This window comes from Notothenia rossii, assembly GCF_949606895.1.
Source record: "Notothenia rossii genome assembly, chromosome: 6".
In the NCBI taxonomy this organism is placed as follows: domain Eukaryota; kingdom Metazoa; phylum Chordata; class Actinopteri; order Perciformes; family Nototheniidae; genus Notothenia; species Notothenia rossii.
In genome coordinates this window covers 17939563-17956508 of record NC_136909.1, presented here as the reverse complement: position 1 = coordinate 17956508, position 16946 = coordinate 17939563, and the positions used below count along the sequence as shown (strand labels likewise).

Genomic DNA, 16946 nt, shown 5'->3' with positions numbered 1-16946 from the left:
ATGACTATCCCCAATGATACAGAAACCCCAACCCTTGTGTGGTGTTCGGGTCAAATTGACCCGATTTTCATTTTCAATGAATAAAAAAATATATACGGATATTTTCGTTCAACCTGAAACTCAATGGCCGGGGCTTATTTATTGTGAAGGACATGTGGAATTGTTTTTATTTTTTTCCACTTATGAAAAAATGTCCACCCGCATTTATGTCCTTCATAAGAGGTTCGGGTCAATCTGACCCGGATACAATACCAGGAAAGACAGACAGAGAAAAACACACAGAAACACACAAACTAAACACACACACACATACACACACACACACACACACACACACACACACACACACACACACACACACACACACACACACACACACACACACACACACACACACACACACACACACACACACACACACACACACACTTGTATGCATAGAGTTTGATCCTGTCTTCCCTTGATCTCTACCCTTTGTAGTGTGTACACAAAACTGTCCTAGACCATTATAAACATTTTAGATCTTCCAGAAATGTATAAACATTTTACATTTTCTCGCACTGTCCCCCTCGCACCTGCACGCCGGAGGAGGGACTGAAAAGAGACATAACCTCAGTGTAGTAACAGTGTAGTGCAGAACTACAATGATCTACCAACAAAATGGCCAAAAGATAAACTGCTCAGAGAGCCTTGGAGCTAATAATGGATGAGAGTGAGTGGAATGCATTGGAAGAATGAGTGAGGTGGAACAGGAAGACATTTCTGAAGATGAGGACAATGTGGAGGTAAACTCAGAATTTGACAGCAAATTGGAAGATGAACTTGACTCAGAGCCAGCTGTTGGATGACCCCCACAGCCAGCCGCAAGAAGACCCCCACAGTCAGCTTCTGGAAGACCCCCACAGCCAGCTGTGAGGTCTGTGGACCCTCAAAAGACTCCAAGACACAGAATACATGCAACTGCAACAAGTACATGTGCTATACACACAAAGAAGTTCTGTACATCATGTGTTTCCTAAACGGACTTGCCCATTGACTCACATGATGTTCTGCAGCGTCACTTCATCAATATATTTTTCGGATATACTGGATTTTATGAATAGTGACTGTTAATTGTTTTTATTTGCTTTGTGTTTATATCTGTTCTATGTCATTTATATGGATGTTTCATTCTCTCTATATATTTCACTGCCAAATACTTTTGGATGTGTGGTTCTTGTGTTCCAATTGCTCCTAAATTGCTTTATTTCCTTCAGGGCTTTGATTATTATATGATGTTTCATTTACATTTGTCCTAGAAAAGCATGAGCAAAATGTAAACCTAGCTTTTATTACGGTGTAACAAAGCACTTATATACTAATAAAGGGCTGGCTTTCTAAATGCCAGTTGAGTAGCACTTGAAATGTTTGGCTCTATGAAACCTGATGTACTTATATGATTCTGTTTTCTTAAAGGTTGTATCTTCCTGGTCGAATGCACTTATTGTAAGTCGCTTTGGATAAAAGCGTCAGCTAAATGCAATGTATTTTTTTTTAACATAAATTACATTTTTATCACAAAAAACGATGGACACTTCCATTGTTAAATTTGATCTAGCAAAGAGTATTTTCAAAAACTAATAACATATTTTATTTATGTTGTTGGAGAATGAGTTAAAGACAATATATATAAGGAATTGTGCATGTTGAATTTAGTTCTGTATTTTTTTAAAACCCTGAAATATGTCCTGGGTCAATTTGACCCGAACATTACCAAAGGGTGCTACTGTAAATGAGAACATAACACAAGGGTTAAGGGTCAATCAAGACTTCAACACTTTGATTGACTTTGATAAGAATCATGTCTATTCTAAAATACATTTGACTAAACTTTTAGTTTCACTGTGTCCTTAAAGTTTTTCAGAATTAATTGTCTGTATTCATTTGTATAATGCGATTCCCTGAGGTGATACTGCAGTGAGATTATTCCACAATACTGATTTTTTGTAAATGCTGCTTCAAAACATTTATTTCTTTGCATTTTTATACAGACACAAAAAAGACAGAGAAAAGAGGTGAGGGAACGTTAAGCTCAAAGAAGCACCACAGTATCAATATCTTTCACTGGCCCCGACATTGAAAGCAAATGTAAAACCTAAAATTACTAGACAATAGTTTTCAGTGTGCAAAGTTGTACAAAAGTCTTTGAAATGATGTCAAAATGCCTTCTGCTTTACATTCTCTTCCAAGTTTGTGTTTTGGTTTGATAAAAAGTATGAAGTCATGTTTAACAGTTTTTATCCAAAAAAATGTAATAAATAAATCAGTACAAGGGATTGCTTTAACTTTGGAAATCAGTCTGCATTGGTTACAACACATTTAAGGCCATTGGTTTCTTATGCAACACATGCAAACACAAACTAGAATGAATAGAAACATAACATCTGCTAGGGATCTTTTAAGGTACTTTTACCAATGTGATAAAGAAGAGAGCTTCACGTTCACATGTCGACAGTGTACGCTGTGGGAATGTTTTCTGTATATTGTCCTCACATGTGTGCCTTTCTCTAATCTAGGTCAAACTGCAGACTGGCAACAGGGACTAATGCAAATCTGCTGGGATTACATAGGCCTCAGACACAAGAAGCCCATCCCATAAAATAACAACCAATATCTGCCCGATCACCAATATTATACCCTGTTTGTGAAGATTCTCATTCAGTAGGTTTGTGCTTGCCTTGTATATCCAATAATCTTAATATCTTTCAGGTTATTTCAGGAAATCGTTATAAAATCTAAAAATACAAACCTTAATAAATATGTGCTTTGAATTCTAATCTCATACCAATGGGAGAAAGTCAGGAAAAGGTATGCTAACCAAATGTGCGTGAGAAAAGACTGCACAATATCAGTGACACAAGAACGGGCAGGGTCATGGGACGAGATTTAGGAGATTAAGTGAAGCACTTAGAGGCGAGCACACATTACTGATGGAAACTAATAGGGGTACATGCAAAACATATAGAACAAACACAGAAAGAGGAAAACTCAGAATAAGATTTGTAAAAAAAGCAATAATAGAATAGTAATAATAGAAAAATAAATACATATTTGAGGGTATAGGATTAAATGATCTGCAAGAAATCACTATACAAAGGGGAGTTAATGAGTACCAAAAGGAGGAGATGGACAGAGAGGATCCAAAACTCAAGAGCCTGTCATTTCTCTGAGGCTTTGGGGATTAGAGTGTGAGTAAAAAGGCAAAAATGTAATCTCACAAGTCTGTGCATTCCTCTGCTTAACTTGAAAACAAATCATGCAACACATGAACTCTTAATATGCTTCAAATTATATCTAAATTACAGTTTTGTTGTGTGTTGATTTTCCAGCTTCGGATCCGTGTTAGCAATTGTAAAAATCGTCCACTGAGTATACTTAACTAAAAGTTTGTCACAAAGAAAGCACCATATATAACCTATTACTGTGTGGATTCTGACAAACTGACATGGTTGCTAGAATACAGCTGATCTTAAAAGGATATATGTATACAACACAAATTTGATGCTAATAGTTTACAGGAATAATAAAGCTCTCAATTATACATTCCAGTATTACAAGATATACAAATAGGCTTCACAAAGACATGGAGAGCGTGCATCCCATCCGGTGGTGTGCTTACATTTGCAAAGCAACGAGTACAGACTGTGGCGGGCCAGTCACACGGGAGTGAGATACAGAGAGGACACGAGTACAGTAAAGCGTATGAGTCGAACGGAAAATACCAGGCAGCACGTAACGACTTTGTTTTGGTCACACATCATCTCTTCCCTGCGTTCTCCTCAGCTGTGGAGGCAGTGGGGCTGATGAAGTCGTGTGCAGAGGTGTCCATTTGTCCTTCGGGCTGGACAGGCTGCACCGTCTCTACTAGGCTGCCGCTGGGAAGCACCACGTACCGGGCGGCCATGTCTTCGGGCTGCTGCTCCCGCTTGCCCTCCTTACTGTGCCAGATCCCATAGCCAAAATACACAAACAGACCTGTGGAAAGAACAGCAGGAAACATAATGAGTAACAAGGGCACACTGTACACAGGTGAGAAGGGAGAAAAAGTTATGCCACTTGAGATACAAGATTTGGTTTATGAAATGTTGATGGCTTTCATATTTCAATTGTGCAAAAATATATATATTGGTGTAATAAAAAAACGATTTTAACAGAACTTTAATGTCACAATTAGGGCTGCACGATCTGAGGAAAAATGCAATTCAATAATTATATTACTTGTGATGCATCAGTAGTCTGCTTTACTGCTGCTTCCAGTATACTGCTTGAATACAACACATTGCTTTTCGAATAAAAAAAGTAAAAAACTGCATGAGGCTGAAGGGAATATAACAGTTTCTTGTGTTGTTGTCATAAACAAAGTATTAGACAATGATTCTGAACAGAATAAGTCCCTATTTAAAAAGTCATACCATCACAAATGTTAAAACATTTCATTTTAAGGGGGCAACCATCCCACGATAAAAACAAGTATTTGGAGCCCTCAATGTTTGCCAAAGGCTTTATGTTTACCTTAGCCAATAAAACCCAGTACATATATCAATTTGTATTTACTCTTTAGTGAAATATTGAGGATTTGTTTTTAACCCTACCTAAAGTCAAATTAAGAAATCCCAAGTTGTGTTTTCCTTCAGTGGCCACAACTTTCTCTAGGGAAACGCTGTGAGAGATGGAGCATAGCCTGAGACCCTGTCAAGTGTAATTTTCCATGCGTGTGCATCTGATTAACTTGCTGCGACTTCTGACAATAGTCTTGAAGTGGTTTACTGATCCAGAGAAGGCTTAAGCTAATGCAGCTGATCATGTTTCCCCAGTGATCCCCCTTACTGACAGGGCATTAACACTGCCTGACCACCATCTACATCAGAGGATCTTTGACTCCAGAGGGAGTTTCCCCACCACACACTCCCCCCCTACCTGTAACACCATCCATTGAACTCCTTTGTTAACTTCTGTAACATAGTGACATCGCTTCTATTGGCTAGTGAACCAACACATTGTACGTAATAGGCCAAGGACCCTTAAGTAAGCAACATGCAAGGCAGTGCTTGTGTAAATAGGATGTTGTTTATAGAGTGTCACATCAATCCGTCATGTTCTCAGTTCAGAAAAAAATATACTTGTTTTGCGGAATGTGTTTGAGAGACAAAGCAATTGAGGAGATTATGTTTCTCTTCAGCCGCTACATTCACTGCCGGATCTTTTGTGTTTTCTTACCTACAGCGATCCATACTGTGAATCGTATCCAGGTCAGATAGCTGAGCTTCATCATGAGGAACACATTGATGAGGATACTGGCAGCTGGAGTCAATGGAACCAAAGGTACCTGTGCAACAATGAGCACCATTAATAATCCAATTATTTATTATGTAGTTTTCATGAAATTTGGCTTTGAATAAAATCTATTTGTGACCAAACAGAGTGTAAGAAAACAGTATTTAATCACAACTTATTTTGAAAAATCCACTAGGAAGCTCACCTGGAATGTTTTGCTCTTGCTTTGTGGCTCGTGAAGCCAGATGAGCGTCAGGCTGAGAAGATATGCTAAAATAAAAATCACCAGCAGCATTGAGAAGCTCCAGGTTGGCAGCTGCAGCTGATTGGTTCCAAACTCTAACACAATACAGAGGGAGACTGAGCTCACGATCAGTGTGAGGACACAAAAGGCCACCACCTCGCCCGGCTCACAGTCCCCCAGCAGCTTGCCGAGGTACGGTTCCCAGTAAGCCTTCAGCTGACCCGGTTCACGCTTCTCACTTGACACCTGTCTCTCCACCAGCTGCAGTTTGTCAGAGAAGGACTCGTATTGCTTTAGCTCCCCGCTGTCCTCCCTGATGGTCTGAGACTCTGTGGGGGCAGGGGAGGTCTCAGAATTTGGGTTGGGAGATATGGAAGCGGTTCCTTTAGAGCTGATTCTGTCGGGCTGGAAGCGCAGCACAATAACACTCGCTGCCACAAAGGTGTATGCTAGGAGGGTGCCGATGGACAGGAACTGAACCAAGGCCTCCAAGTCAAAGATGAGAGCCATGGTGGACATGAGGATCCCGAACACCAGGATAGCATTGACGGGGACTTTGGTGACAGGATTGACCCGTGCGAAGAAGGAGAAGAACAACCCGTCGTCTGCCATGGCGTACACAATCCGAGGGAGGGAGAAGAGATTACAGAGCAGCACAGTATTCATGGCTAGAAATAGAAAGAGAGAGTCAATGTCAGAACTGTAGTCAAAATATAGCACTGTTCAGGCTATACTACTTCCAGAAATGAATCATCATTTTTACCAGGTCTTAATGGTAAGGGTAGAAATAGGGACAGCCAACAGCAAAACAAGCAACCCAGTGAGACCTTATACCAGACAATGCTTCATGCGGAATTCACTCGTTTGTGCACAGGCATTTGTTTGAGCGACAATGGCAAAGAAAATGTTGTTGTCTGTTGTGGAATGAAATGTCTAACTAGGCAATGTGTAAATAAGTTAAACTCAAGAACAACCAGATTTAAGTGAATAAAAAACAAAAAGGAAATATGTGAAGTCTTGGCAAAGAAAGTATCCCGGCATGTTGGAGCTTCACTGAAAATGACACGGCTAAGCTGCTCTGCTTTTGTATACCAGGAACTGTGAGTCAAACTGTAAACTGTTACTCAATATATGAGTTGACTAAAATGGCAACCATTCATTCATTTCCGACCAGTAGTCGAGTTGAGGGGGGATGGGGGGGGATGGCATCCCCCTTAGGTATTAAAATGGTCAAAACCATCCCCCTTGTCCCCCTTCCCATCCCCTGTTATTTGATCAATTAATGTGGAAATATTGCCAATGTTTAATTTTCAACATTCTACATTTTATATGTGCACGTCACGTGCCCCTCGTCCACATTATTTTAGCCGCTAAAATACTGTTGACGAGGGGCTCGTGCACATATCACGATCACGAAATTGATGTCAAGTCAGTCAGCGTCAACGATAGCAGCGCAGCCTGTGCAAGCATCATGGCCAGTAAGCGACAAGGACAGCTTGACCTGAGGGACTACTTCGGCTTTAAGAGGACAAAAAGTACCACTGAAGGTAAGTCAAGAATACTTTTGATATGTCACCAAATGTGTAATCTCTGGACAGAGGCGATAACAACAGAGTTATAGTTTGGGAGCTTACGTTTTTTTTCTTGTTAACTAGCCTAACGCCAGGCAGCTAGTACTAGCTGCTATAATAACCAACGTCAGGTTAGACCTTTCTTATATTCACAAAGTTAATGTCAGATTTGATTTCTTTTTCACATGGAATATCTCGCAGGGTTTCCCACAGCTCTTTACTGCTTAGGCGGCCGCATAAGCAACACACTTAACTAGCCTAGAGATGTTCAGTCGGGGAAAAAAGTTAAATGTAATTTAGGATGAGGCAGAGCAAGCTAGTGTACAAGCAGAGACGACAGGGGCAGAAGAACACAGAGAAGAACAGGTGTCGTTGACGGTTCCTGAAACAGCCGGTGAAGTTCAGTTAAGGATGGTAGATAGTCCAAGTTTGGGATTCTTCAGTATGAAAACTGGTTCCGAAAGAACCCATTTGAATTAAGGTTCCTGGAGGATCTTTAGGCTGATTTTGTGTATCAATTCGATGATCATGTATCCACTAGTGATTTAAGCACTTTGTTTGATAAGCTTTCCATTCATTTTAGTGAGATCATATAATATAAATTAAGTGTGAAAATTGCACCTTTAGTCACTGTGAGCGACCAAAATGTATTACTTAAAAAGCTTTAAATGTGATGCATGCCTCCGAATCGTGTGATAGCGGCTTCTGGTGGTTGAATGTCATCGCTCTTATTGTATATGAAAAAAAAACACAACTTGACAGTAGGCCTACTTCACTGTCTGCTCATTCTAACAAAACCATAATGCCGTTGTTTTCTTCATATAGAGGATAATCATGGTGAGGAAGCAGGAAGGAGAGCAGAGGAGCCTAGAGCTGGAGAAGGAACAGGTTTGATAATTCTAAATAGACACTTTTCTTTTTCGAAGAGGGGAAATGTATCTTACCAAGTGGGGTTTTAACATAGATTTTATGTTTTTGTGGTAGAAAAAAGAAGAGAGGAGGAGGCAGAAGCAGGGCGAGATAGTGTCGATGATTCTGACCAAAATAACCAGGGAGATAATGAGCAAGATATCCCTGAATGCTGGACCTCTACCAAGTTCAGGGAGAAAAAAAAGTATTATCCATGGCTAATATGTCAAAGCAAAAAACTTGGCTGCCTAACCTGCCAGAAAATGAAAGTGGTTGGGTCAAATACAGGTGGGAGCAGCCAGTTGCATATTGCTGAGGAGTGGTCCAACGTTAAGGTTACAGCCTATGGTACAAACCGAGCAGCACAGCTGCAGTCTCTTCGTAAGAAAATACACAAGCATAAAATGTCAGACTATCACCAAGCAGCTGAGAAAACCATGGAAAAAGCAAAAGAAAAGACATTGGAAACATTGACTTCTGAAATGCAAAGGGATCACTTCTTAACTACTGATAGGGTATTTCGTACAGTTTACAAGATTGTGAAATCTGGAAGGCCTTTCACAGATCTACCGTCCGATATTGATCTGCAAGTCTTGAATGGACTAGACATGGGAAGAACTTTACATTCAGACTATTCCTGTGCAACAATCAGCCAACACATAGCAAATGAAATGCGAAAGAGAGTAGTTGGAAAGGTCCTTCAAAGTGGAACAAAACTTTCTGTTATGATAGATGAAGCTACAACTGACAGTAAAAAATCAGTATTGATCATTTATATTAGAGCGAGCTTAGGGATGAGTGAAGAGCCCCTAACATTCTTCTTGGATCTAGTTGAGCTTTCTGCTACCAATGCAGGTGAAATCTATCAAGCTCTAATGAAAAATCTGTCACATCATGGCTTCTCTGAAGCTATTCTGAGTGAACGCTTTGTTTGCTTTGCATCAGATGGAGCTTCTGTAATGCTTGGAAGTAAAGCAGGTGTTGCAACCAAAATCGTAGAAAAGTTTCCAAACGTAATGGTGTGGCACTGCATGAACCACCGTCTTGAGCTGAGTGTTGGAGATGCTGTTGAAGAAACTGTAGGGATGAATGACTTCCAGTTTTTCTTTGACAAAGTGTACAGTCTCTATCATGCATCGGCCAAAAACCGCCGTGAGCTCACTGAATGTTGTGAGGAACTTGCTTTACAGTGTCTGAACATAGGGAGAATTCTCAGCACTAGATGGGTGGCATCCAGTTACAGGACCATTAAAGCTGTATGGCAGCAGTACCCTGCAATCCACAAGCACTTTTCCAATGCCTCAGTTGATCCTAAAAGAAGTTCAACAGAGAAATGCATGTTCAGTGGTTTAATAGATCGCCTTTCTAATGTCACCTTTGTGCACAATCTTGGAATCATGTATGATGCTTTAGAAGAGTTGTCTGAATTCTCTCTCTCTCTTCAAGACAGAAACATGACGCTCCCCAAGGCTTTAGCAATACTCAGTCGGCAGGTCCGTGTGTTGAAGTCCATGGCAGAGCAGCCTGGACCAGCGGCAGAAGTGGCTCAGACTGCAATCGGTTTGAAGCTATTCAAAGGGGTGCCACTAACAAATAATTTAAGACACAGCAGAGAAATAAACCACCAAAATTGTTTTCATGCTTTGGCTGCTAAAATTGAGACAAGAATGGGATCACTGCCTGGAAAACAGAGAAGCAAAGAAGAGTACCAGAGCTTTCTTGACAATGTCAAAGTGCTGCAGCCATCAAACTGGCCAGATGTGTGTGGTGTTCGTTATGCCGAAAAGGAAATACAGGAACTCTGCTACTTTTTCAAGCTTGATGATGGCAGACAAATTCAGAGAGGAATGAGGGAATATGTTGATATGGTGAAACTCAAAACTGTTGATGAAATGACACCACAAGCACCAGAAGAGCTAAAGCCCCTCCTTCAAGCAGTGAACACACTGGTCATCTCCACAGCTGAGTTTGAGCGTGGGTTCAGTCAGATGAACATTTTAACCACAACTAGAAGCACGCTAGAGGTAAAAAGTATGTCAGCCTTGCTTTTCATCAAGTGTGTTGGCCCTCCACTACAAATGTTCAAACCATAAGTTTATGTCAAGTCTTGGCTTCAAAGTCGTAGCTTGGCTAATGATCTGAGAGCAAGAGCCCGGAAAGTTGTCATTAAAAAACATGATTATGAAACTCTTTGGAAGATCCTATGAGATACTACAGTATAGGGGAGAATTGGGTTGGTAGCCATTGAATAAAACTGTTTATTTGTATTTGTATATCATATTATATGTATTATTTTCAGATTTTGTAAATAGTATATTTGTTTAATCCATGTTCTTGCACTTGAATTAAAATGGACTTGACTAGAGAGGATTCATGTTCAATGTTTTGTGAGGTTTTGTTTCAACATTTAATGGATGAATTCCCAGTAGATTTATAGGTATTGTGAGTGTGAAGTTGAAGTTGAAGTTGCACTTGCACCCAGTGGGAAAATGTGTCCTCTGCATTTACCTTAACTATGTAGGAGCAGTGGTAGCCATGGGACCAACTCTAATTCTGAGGTGCCTTGGTCAAGATCAATGACAGGAGTATCTGACACGTAATATATCCATAGCATGCAAGTTGTTTTACAGTAATAGAATATAATAATTATCTTTGTGCTTAAACACTAATCAAAAGGGTAAAAGGGTACAACGTTGGTCTCCCACCAAATACGCTGTCATCAGATCAAATTAAGGGCCCTTAAGGCAGTCAGCACCAAACATATATCCAGTCTACTCAACTACCCTGAATTGCAGGTTAGTTTTTGTTTTTAATCTCCGGGGGGGGGGGGGCATGCAGATCCACCATCCCCCCTAGCTTTTTTTTACAACTTGACCACTGTTTCCGACCACTAGCTAAGGCCTGGTTGCAGTTTTAAAAGCAAGACTTGAGCCCTCTATGTGTTATTACTGGTTATTACACCTAATCGAAAAGCAATTTACCCTCTCCGTTAAAAGTTGACACTCACCGCAGATGGAACCAATTGCCACGATAATTCCAGCCCAACTGTAACCCCGGCGGAAGAAGGCATCTGCCAGAGCTGAGTTTGGGTCCAGTGAATGCCAGGGTACCATTAGTGTGAGCACTGTGGAGACCAGGATGTAAGCTGCTGCTGCCAGTCCCAGGGAGATGGCAGTGGCAATGGGAACTGCTTTCTGTGGGTTCTTGGCCTCCTCACTTGAAGATGCAATTACATCGAAGCCCACAAATGCATAGAAGCACGTAGCCGAGCCTGCCAGTATTCCAGATAGCCCGAAAGGTGCAAACCCTCCTTCTTTCGCGCTCCAATTGGCTGGTTCAGCCAGCATAAAGCCAAATACCAGGATGAAAATGATGACAGCCATGCTAATAACGGAAAATATATGGTTTAAGTAAGAGGACACTTTAACTCCAAAGGAAATGAAGAACGAGGCAAGTATGAGAATCCCTGCTGCAAGGAGGTCCGGGTAATGGGCCAGGAAGGGCACGTTCCACTGCATGATGTGTGTCTCTGTGAAGTTCTGGATGGAGTGGTTAAAAATGGAGTCCAGATAGCCACTCCAGGCACGTGCCACAGCAGCACCACCAATCATGTTCTCCAAAATCACATTCCAACCAATGAGAAAGGCCCAGATCTCTCCCACGGACACATAGGTAAACATGTAGGCAGATCCTGTTTTGGGAATGCGTGCTCCAAACTCTGCGTAGCAAAATGCGGCCAGTAGTGAAGCAAAACCTGCAAAAATGAAGGATATGATGACAGCGGGCCCAACCATGTCTTTAGCCACAGTTCCTGTCAGGACATACAGCCCAGAGCCCACCATGCCCCCGACTCCCAACAGAGTCAGGTCCAGGGTGGAGAGGCAGCGTTTCAGCGACGTGGCCATCATGTCATCATCCAGTGTCTTGAGTCGGTTCAGTTTCTGACAAAGGCGCACTGCTGGGGAGCAGCCTCTCGGAAAAGTTGCCATAGCTACAGAGTTAGGGAGGCCAGTTGGGCGGGAAGGTTTTTGAAACAGTCAGATTAGATCTGGGACCTGTCCATCAAGCGTACCTGCAACACAAAGCACAACGATTTGTAGAAGAACAGAAAAAACATCTGCAGGTGTTTGTGTTAACCTACATACTGTGCATTCTACACATTTGAGATCACTTAAGGAAACACAGAAATATAATCCTTCCACTTTAGGTGTTTCATTCACATATGAAGTTTATTGCTTTTTGCTATGAAATAAAGTAAAAGGAAACAAATCCTACAACCCAACACATAGGCTAGTCTATCAGGCTGTTCACCACACTTTAGAATAGATGATCGATCTTAACTAGATGTTGGCACTGTGGCCTGCAGGTGCATGCGTGGCAAGGGCCATCACTGAGGCCAGTCCACGTCATCTTCCCGTGAGCTGATGTGTAAAGACAAAGCCTAAAATACTGAATCAATGGAAGATGCAGGTAATGTTTGGTTCTTGTTTGACTGCCAACAATGTCTTTGGGTTGTATTTGTATCAGTGACTCCACACATTCATCCTCTTGTTCTGAGCGGTGTATCATCCGACTCCTGCCCTGGATAGGCATATGGCGACAACAGGACGCCTCCTCTACAATTACGTAACGCTTTATTCCCCACTAGAAATAAATCCCCCCCGTCATAAACAACATTAATCGTCTACACTCTGCAGTATGTCCATGACCACATTATGTACTGTGGAGAGAATAGCAGACGAATATAATAGGCGTCGTTATAAAGCCAAATTAATAATTTAAAACAAAATGGAAACGGACGCTAAAGAGGATCGGTAGACTTCCTCTATCCTGGATGCTTTAGATATGGGACATCGCACTCTGAATTCACCCATGAGCAGGTGTCATTATCTTAATTATTTCATTTACAAGAAGAAAACAGTCATTAATAAAATAGGAAATGCTTTCATCACTTTACCGTTGTTGTTCAGGCTCTGTCATCTGTGCTGCAGGTCCGGAGCTGTGAGAAGTTGCCGGGGTGCATCGCCTGATGATGGAGCAGAAGGTGCGACGAGGAATAAACCCAACATGCACCGCCTGGGCTCTTCTTAAAGGCACAGTCACCTTTATACTCAAAGGGCTTCCCCACTGCGCCCCACCCGTGTTACAGCAGCATGGGAGCACATCCGCCCAGAGGGGTTTCCCGGACCCTGACTACGAATGTGCAGTAGATATATTAAACACGTTTATCCTATGCTGTAATTATGTAACGGTCAGGCAGCATAGGTAATAACTGTTAACTGTATTTACCTACTTTAAGTGACCAGGAATCAGGTTTATTGCCAAGTAGGTTTTTATTTTCATGATTTGTATTCCATATTTCATTCTATTCCATTACAATGTAAATACTATTTTATATTTTACTATATATTTGACTATTTTAAATATTTTTCATATTTCTCTACCTGTGCTTTTAATTCTTGTTTTACTTTTATGTATGCACCACAACACCAAGTCAAATTCCTCGTATGTGTAAACCTACCTGGTAATAAACCTGTTTCTGATTCTGATATACAAGCATAGTGCATAACATAAACATAATAAGAAAGATTATTTACACAAATTAAAATCTAGGAGCCCTACAATAAAGACACATTAGTATAGAAACGTATTTTAACCAAAAAAGGAGCCTGTATATGGTATCATAAGTATCTTCAACTTGGTAGGTACTAGAATAAAGAAAATGAACATTAGGGTATAAATGGAGTCCTGCTGTTGGACCTGGTCACCTTAGCAGCAGCAAGCAGGGCCTCCTATGGTTCACATATGATGTTAATGGATATAATGAAGAAATTATAGTCCAGGTGGGATGAAATCAACACATTTGATTGAATCCATCTCAGTTGGATAGACCGGGCCTTGTTTTATGTCAGTTTTTTTTCTTTTTTTCCTGTTTCTCCCTAGGTGAACAGGTGCACGTTTTAATTGTCTCTACATTAATTAGTGAGCAGTGGCAGGGTGCCAGTTAAATAATTTGGAACCCAGTTGTACACAAATTACTGAAAGAGATTGACGATAACAGACTTTGACTCTGTTGAAATGTTTACAGAAGAAGACAAAATACAATTTGAGTGACTTTTAAAATATTTGTTTTATGAAAAAATACTTAAGTAAGGACAAATGAACACTCACATGTGTTTACTGATACCATCCATACTGTTCTTGTTCATAAGCATATCATATCATTTAGCCAACACTGACCTTAAAAAAAACTATATAAATAAGAAGGGGGTTAACTCAGTAACAACGCAACTTAAAAAAGAGAAACATTAAAACAAATATATTATGTGAAATAAGGTAGCAACATTGTAAAAATATCAGAAACAAAATGAAGGAACTGTATTACAATACTGTTCAAATAAATAAACAATAAAGTGTTCAAAACACTGTCACTTGATACAAAGGTATCAGCCGGCCCTTATGGAGCGTTTCACTGTGGAAAGGTCAAATCAATTATCCCAGGTGCCGCCATTTCTGTGTCCTTAAGTTACACATTGATGCTCAACTATATCATTTCTGGCAGTCTGCTTCATAAACATTTGGCTTTAATATGTATACACTAGGTCTGTAAAGGAATTGCAACACACCAACTTCCTAATTTCACAATGTGTGACATGGCAGATAAGTGCTTAACAATTTGATGTTCTTCACCACCTGCTACTGCTCTCTTCCCAGGTGCGCAATCATCTCACCCTCGAGAACCAGTCGTCTTCTACAGGTTCTGATGGTGATTACAATTCTTATAACAACAAGTGATAAACATGTTGTTAAAAAGCACAATGCAATTTGTCGGCCATTGTTAAATCTCACAATTACTGGACTGTGAGCATATGTAGTCAGTGGCCTTTGCATGACATTTTCAGCAACCTCTTTTAGCAAAATTAGGCCTCTTTTTCAAGGGGTTCAATATTGGGACTCCTTTTGTTGAAGCTTGAGGATCAATTCAAGTAGATTCATCTGCATTGTCAGCTCCTGAAATAACACATAAGAGTTGAAAAGAGTAAGTCAGGACATATACAGTATCACCATCTGCTGGACATTTGCTGCATCATAAAGAGCAAGTTTTCAATGCTACACTACTGTAGTATAATTTTTATCTGCATTGAGTATAGACATTAACCTGAGGATTGGTGGTGATAAAAAATCCAGGGACTCCCGCCTTCTCCAAGGTGTTCTGCTGGTCTATCACTTTCTGATCCATTTCTGCTACAATCTTTTTATCCATCACCCGTTGTTCCTCTCGGACCCGAATTTCCAGAGCCTGATAACAAAACACAAAACTAAGTAAAACAATCATAAAATAGCTAATATCATAGTCCTTTCAGTACTCAGAGGAATCAGGGTAATGCCTTACCTCTAGCTCTGCTTGCTGGTTAGATTTCAGAAGCGTGAGATTGTGAGACTTGCATGTCTGCAGAGCATCCTTGTGTTTTCGTAGAAGGTCTTGTTTGAATGCTACAAACGAAAAGAAACAAAAACTAACATTTACTATTAAAATGATACACTTAGGACCAGTTCATTGAAGCATGTTTGTACTTGACATAGTTCTTGATTTGAGGGTACACAATTTGACATGCATCTCGTGATTTTCACTAAATTCCAAGCTGGTTTAATCTCGAAATTAATTTATATATCTATCGAAAAACTAGTCCTTTAGCCAAAACCTGCAAGAGGACCTAAAAAGTCAAAAACTCAAACAAAGATCAGCTGTTAAAAACAACAATGGAGCAAGAACATACTGTTTGTCCTTCAGTTTACCGAGAAAAAATAAGAATCTGTCACTAAATTGAACAACTGCAGAACTCATGAAATGTGTTTATGCAATTGAAGAATATCTTAAAAAGGAGATACAAGCATAATTTCAATTTCAAAGCTGACTTATTAAAAAGTGTTTGGCTCAACCTCACCAATCACGCACCAACATTGGCACTCAGCCAATCATGATTACAACTCTTCAGTCATTTCGCCTTTATTTCAAAATAAGACCACACTTCTCCCCATGATAACTTTATCAAGGATTTACAAATCAATGCTTAAACTGCTTTTAAATAATCAAATTGCCTGGATGAAAAAAAATAAGATTATTATTTTAGCCTGAAATATGTTTGTTATTATATAAAGCTACATTTGGAGAACAGCGTTTTGTATACATTTTATTATCCAGGGTACAGGCATACACTTGCTTCTTGGAGCAGGCATCATCAGTTACAGCATGTTTTCCTAGAGAGAAAGGTAGAGCACTCACCTTGGCGTTCACTGTGCAGCTTTTGCCTCTGGGTGTACAGATTTTTCTCTGTAAGGTGCTGAATATCCAGCAGCCCCTGAACAATCTCATAGACCGTCCCATCGATGAGAGCCAGAGCCAGGTCACCCAGCGTGCTGTAGGACAGCCGCTGCTGGAAGGAGCTAGCCAAGGAGGAAAAAAAATACAAACATCAAGATGTAGTTATATCGCCCCTCAGACTGAAAGTGACATCTGAGTTGATTGAAAGAAATCTCCCTTGAAGGTAAGTTACCTTGGTAAATCTTTAACTAAGGTTTGCAGTTCAGATAACAGGTAGTAATGTCTTTCTTGGTGGTTTGCAGGATCGCCGTCAGTGACCCCGGGATAAACATCCATCTCCTTAACTGCATGGATGAACATGTACACACATTCAGCTAATGTAAAAGCCGGCTGAATTTATCCTACCAGTTTGGGTTAATTTAACTATTTTATCACAGAAACCGGTATGTAAGTTGTCTTTAGGAGACTAACGCACATATGACTATGTTCGTACGTTAACAAAAAACGGTTAAAGTTACCCAAAAAATAGGAAAAGTGAGTGTTTGTATTAGCATGGATGTAGCTCATGTAGCTTCCTTTCAAATTT

General features: G+C 40.4%; 2 protein-coding genes across 3 annotated transcripts; both read right to left on the bottom strand.

Moving 5' to 3' along the window:
• Nucleotides 1-1990: 1990 nt before the first annotated feature.
• slc7a4 (solute carrier family 7 member 4) lies at nt 1991-13114 on the bottom strand. Of its 2 annotated transcripts, XM_079690515.1 has the most exons (5): nt 12995-13114; nt 11045-12109; nt 5519-6225; nt 5257-5365; nt 1991-4014 (listed from the first exon to the last, which is right to left on the bottom strand). In XM_079690515.1, exons 2-5 carry the CDS (start codon nt 12024-12026, stop codon nt 3797-3799), a joined length of 2016 nt encoding a protein of 671 aa, XP_079546641.1. In that variant the 5' UTR covers nt 12027-12109; nt 12995-13114; the 3' UTR covers nt 1991-3796. The 2 variants fall into 2 exon arrangements, with proteins under 2 accessions (XP_079546641.1, XP_079546642.1); XM_079690516.1 differs by lacking the exon at nt 12995-13114 and having other exon boundaries at nt 11045-12986.
• Nucleotides 13115-14148: 1034 nt separating this feature from the next.
• Nucleotides 14149-16934, bottom strand: dgcr6 (DiGeorge syndrome critical region gene 6). Its single transcript, XM_079690182.1, has 5 exons — nt 16593-16934; nt 16322-16482; nt 15431-15531; nt 15197-15337; nt 14149-15048 (listed from the first exon to the last, which is right to left on the bottom strand). Exons 1-5 carry the CDS (start codon nt 16718-16720, stop codon nt 14980-14982), a joined length of 600 nt encoding a protein of 199 aa, XP_079546308.1. The 5' UTR covers nt 16721-16934; the 3' UTR covers nt 14149-14979.
• Nucleotides 16935-16946: the final 12 nt, after the last annotated feature.

What these genes read in the sequence shown, in the direction of transcription:
- slc7a4 (XM_079690515.1), bottom strand. Translation starts at nt 12,026, where the DNA reads ATGGCAACTTTTCCGAGAGGCTGCTCCCCAGCAGTGCGCCTTTGTCAG. An exon ending in GGCAATTGGTTCCATCTGCG is followed by an intron (nt 6,226 to 11,044) that starts GTGAGTGTCAAC and finishes TTCTATTTCTAG; the next exon opens with CCATGAATACTGTGCTGCTC. An exon ending in GCAAGAGCAAAACATTCCAG is followed by an intron (nt 5,366 to 5,518) that starts GTGAGCTTCCTA and finishes ATTGTTGCACAG; the next exon opens with GTACCTTTGGTTCCATTGAC.
- dgcr6 (XM_079690182.1), bottom strand. Translation starts at nt 16,720, where the DNA reads ATGTTCATCCATGCAGTTAAGGAGATGGATGTTTATCCCGGGGTCACT. An exon ending in TTAGTTAAAGATTTACCAAG is followed by an intron (nt 16,483 to 16,592) that starts GTAACTTACCTT and finishes CTCCTTGGCTAG; the next exon opens with CTCCTTCCAGCAGCGGCTGT. An exon ending in ACCAGCAAGCAGAGCTAGAG is followed by an intron (nt 15,338 to 15,430) that starts GTAAGGCATTAC and finishes TTTTGTTATCAG; the next exon opens with GCTCTGGAAATTCGGGTCCG.